This window comes from Tyto alba, unplaced genomic scaffold, assembly GCF_018691265.1.
Source record: "Tyto alba isolate M040663 unplaced genomic scaffold, T.alba_DEE_v4.0 Super-Scaffold_15, whole genome shotgun sequence".
Lineage (NCBI taxonomy): Eukaryota > Metazoa > Chordata > Aves > Strigiformes > Tytonidae > Tyto > Tyto alba.
Genome location: NW_024881277.1, coordinates 7,797,651 through 7,800,277, shown reverse-complemented (window position 1 = coordinate 7,800,277; position 2,627 = coordinate 7,797,651). Strand labels below are relative to the sequence as shown.

The 2,627-nt window shown below is 49.8% G+C and overlaps 1 protein-coding gene across 1 annotated transcript; it reads right to left on the bottom strand.

Moving 5' to 3' along the window:
* Positions 1-1,420: 1,420 nt before the first annotated feature.
* LOC116961084 (olfactory receptor 14A16-like) lies at positions 1,421-2,319 on the bottom strand (the record flags this gene model as incomplete). The annotated part of the gene is given in 2 exon segments (XM_032990621.2): positions 1,421-1,842; positions 1,845-2,319. Coding segments are annotated over 2 exon segments (897 nt in total), but the record flags the coding sequence as incomplete, so codon positions are not given.
* Between the last annotated feature and the right edge of the window lie 308 nt (positions 2,320-2,627).

The window sequence follows — 2,627 nt, the reverse complement described above, 5'->3', positions numbered from 1 at the left end:
GGTGCAACTGCCTTCTCAGCACAGACCTGCCAGTTTGGGAATCTTGCAGAGAGAAGTGGGTGGCACACAGCCCGGTACTGACCTTAGGATGTGGCCACCAGCGGGAAACACTCAGCACGTGCAAAAGGTGCCAAAACCAGCACTGACACTGCTGTGAGCAGAGGTGGTACCTATGAGGAAGAACTTTTGCTTCTTGTTAGTTGCTTCAATCAATTGTAAAGGAAGTTGGGAGAGGAAAGGTGAAGGTATGTGTGCCTCTGAGTGCATTCACACTCCCTAGATGTGCTCTGTGCCTTCTGAAAGGTGATAAATGCCTTCTTCTGAAGGGCAGTGTCACTCATGCTTGCAGAACCCCTTCTGACTGTGCAGGTGAGATACTCCCCAGGGGAACTCCTTTCATTCTGTGCATTTGAAGGCAGGGGCCAGACAGCCAAGAAAGGGTGATGGAGCAGAGAGACACAATGCAAATTTGGACTTCTGACCTAATCCTTCTGTGTCCCTCTGAAGACAGATAAACAACCTGTCTGAGCTGGGGTGAGAGGACCATGCTGGAAATGGTGGTTGCTATGTGCTGGTCTGTGGTCATTGCCCTGGGGCAGCTTCCCCGGGGTGCCCAGCGCACATGGGCACAGCCCAGCAACTGCTCTGCTGGGCCTTCAGGTCTCTCACAGGAGCCTGAATGTGTGAGGACACTGCTGTGTGCCCCCACCCTGCACATTCACACATTTCCAGTCTTCACTGGTGGTTTCTCTTCTGGGCAATTTCCTGGGTATGCTCTTGAGAGCAACTCTGGAAGAAGACCTAAACCTTCCTGCATTGCCCTGAGGAGATCCCCTTGTCTGATGGAAACACTGTCCTGAAGGCCAGCTCTGTCACAGAAGTGCCCACTGCCTGTCCCTGCCTGTGGTCACAGAACTGCCACATCGTGGGACTGTGACCACGGCACAGAAGCACTCAGATCATAGACCAATAAAAGGGCTCAGGAGCAGAAAGGGGAAGTTTAAAACCAGCAGCTTAGGAAAGATCAAGTGCATTTGCTTCCTGGAAGCACTGTTCTGCCAAGATGTTTTTCCCCTCCACCTCTGCACACAAGCACTGTCCCAGTAGATCCAGAGAACAGCTTGGAGGAAGGATCTCAGAGAAATATATTGCTGCAGTATCTTTTATTTTGTTTAAACACAAAGAGAGCATAGGTCCTCATTTACAAAGTCTCTCAGTCACACAAATCTTGATAGATGCCAAATTATAAAAGCGACAAATAATCACACTTCTTTGTAGAGAATATTATGCAAAGTAAAACAAACAAACAAAAAAAAATCAACTCCCAAACCCCAACAGAACCTACATACTGTGCCCTCCTTTGTAATGAGTTACATTTCAAGTTATTCACAAAATACATGTAATTTATTGTTTCAGAAATTCATCCTGTTATCAGTTCCCTCAGGGCATCTTTGATCTCCTGGTTCCTCATGCTGTAGATGAGGGGGTTCACTGCTGGAGGCATCACCGAGTACAGAAATGACACCACCAGGTCCAGAGATGGGGAAGTGATGGAGGGGGGCTTCAGGTAGGCAAAGATGGCAGTGCTGACAAACAGGGAGACCACGGCCAGGTGAGGGAGGCACGTGGAAAAGGCTTTGTGCCGTCCCTGCTCAGAGGGGATCCTCAGCACGGCCCTGAAGATCTGCACATAGGAAAAAAGAATGAAAACAAAACACACAAAAGCTAAACAGACACTAACCACAATAATCACAACTTCCCTGAGGTAGGAATCTGAGCAGGAGAGCTTGAGGATCTGGGGGATTTCACAGAAGAACTGGTCCACAGCATTGCCTCCGCAGAGGGTAGGGAAAATGTGTTGGCAGTGTGCAGGAGAGAATAGAGCAGCCCAGTGCCCCAGGCAGCTGCTGCCATGTGGACACAAGCTCTGCTGCCCAGGAGGGTCCCGTAGTGCAGGGGTTGGCAGATGGCAACGTAGCGGTCATAGGCCATGATGGTGAGAAGAGAAAACTCTGCTGAAATGAAGAAAATAAAGAAAAAGATCTGGGCAGCACATCCCAAGTAGGAGATGTCCCTGGTGTCCCAGAGGGTGTTGGCCATGGATTTGGGGAGAGTGGTGGAGATGGAGCCCAGGTCAAGGAGGGAGAGGTTGAGGAGGAAGAAGTACATGGGGGTGTGGAGGTGGTGGTCGCAGGCGATGGCGGTGATGATGAGGCTGTTTCCCAGGAGGGCAGCCAGGTAGATGCCCAGGAAGAGCCAGAAGTATAAGAGCTGCAGCTCCCGTCTCTCTGCAAATGCCAGGAGGAGGAACTCGGTGATGGAGCTGCTGTTGAAAAATTGCTTCCACTGGTCATTGGGCACTGTCCACAGAGGAAAAGACATTGAAATGTTAGTGTAGACTTGTCTGAGATAAAACCTACTTCATACCTCTCAGTGACTGCCTCCCCCTTTTAACCAAGTCCTCTGGCTCTGCTGTGAGCTCTGGAGGAGTCAGTCCTGCCAGACAGCCATAGATAAATCAGAACATGGGTGATCACAGATTAAATCCACTCATGTTCAGCATTTTTGCTCCCAATTCACCTTACTGCAAGGCATAGCTGTGGGGATATTGGATTTTTTAAACCGTT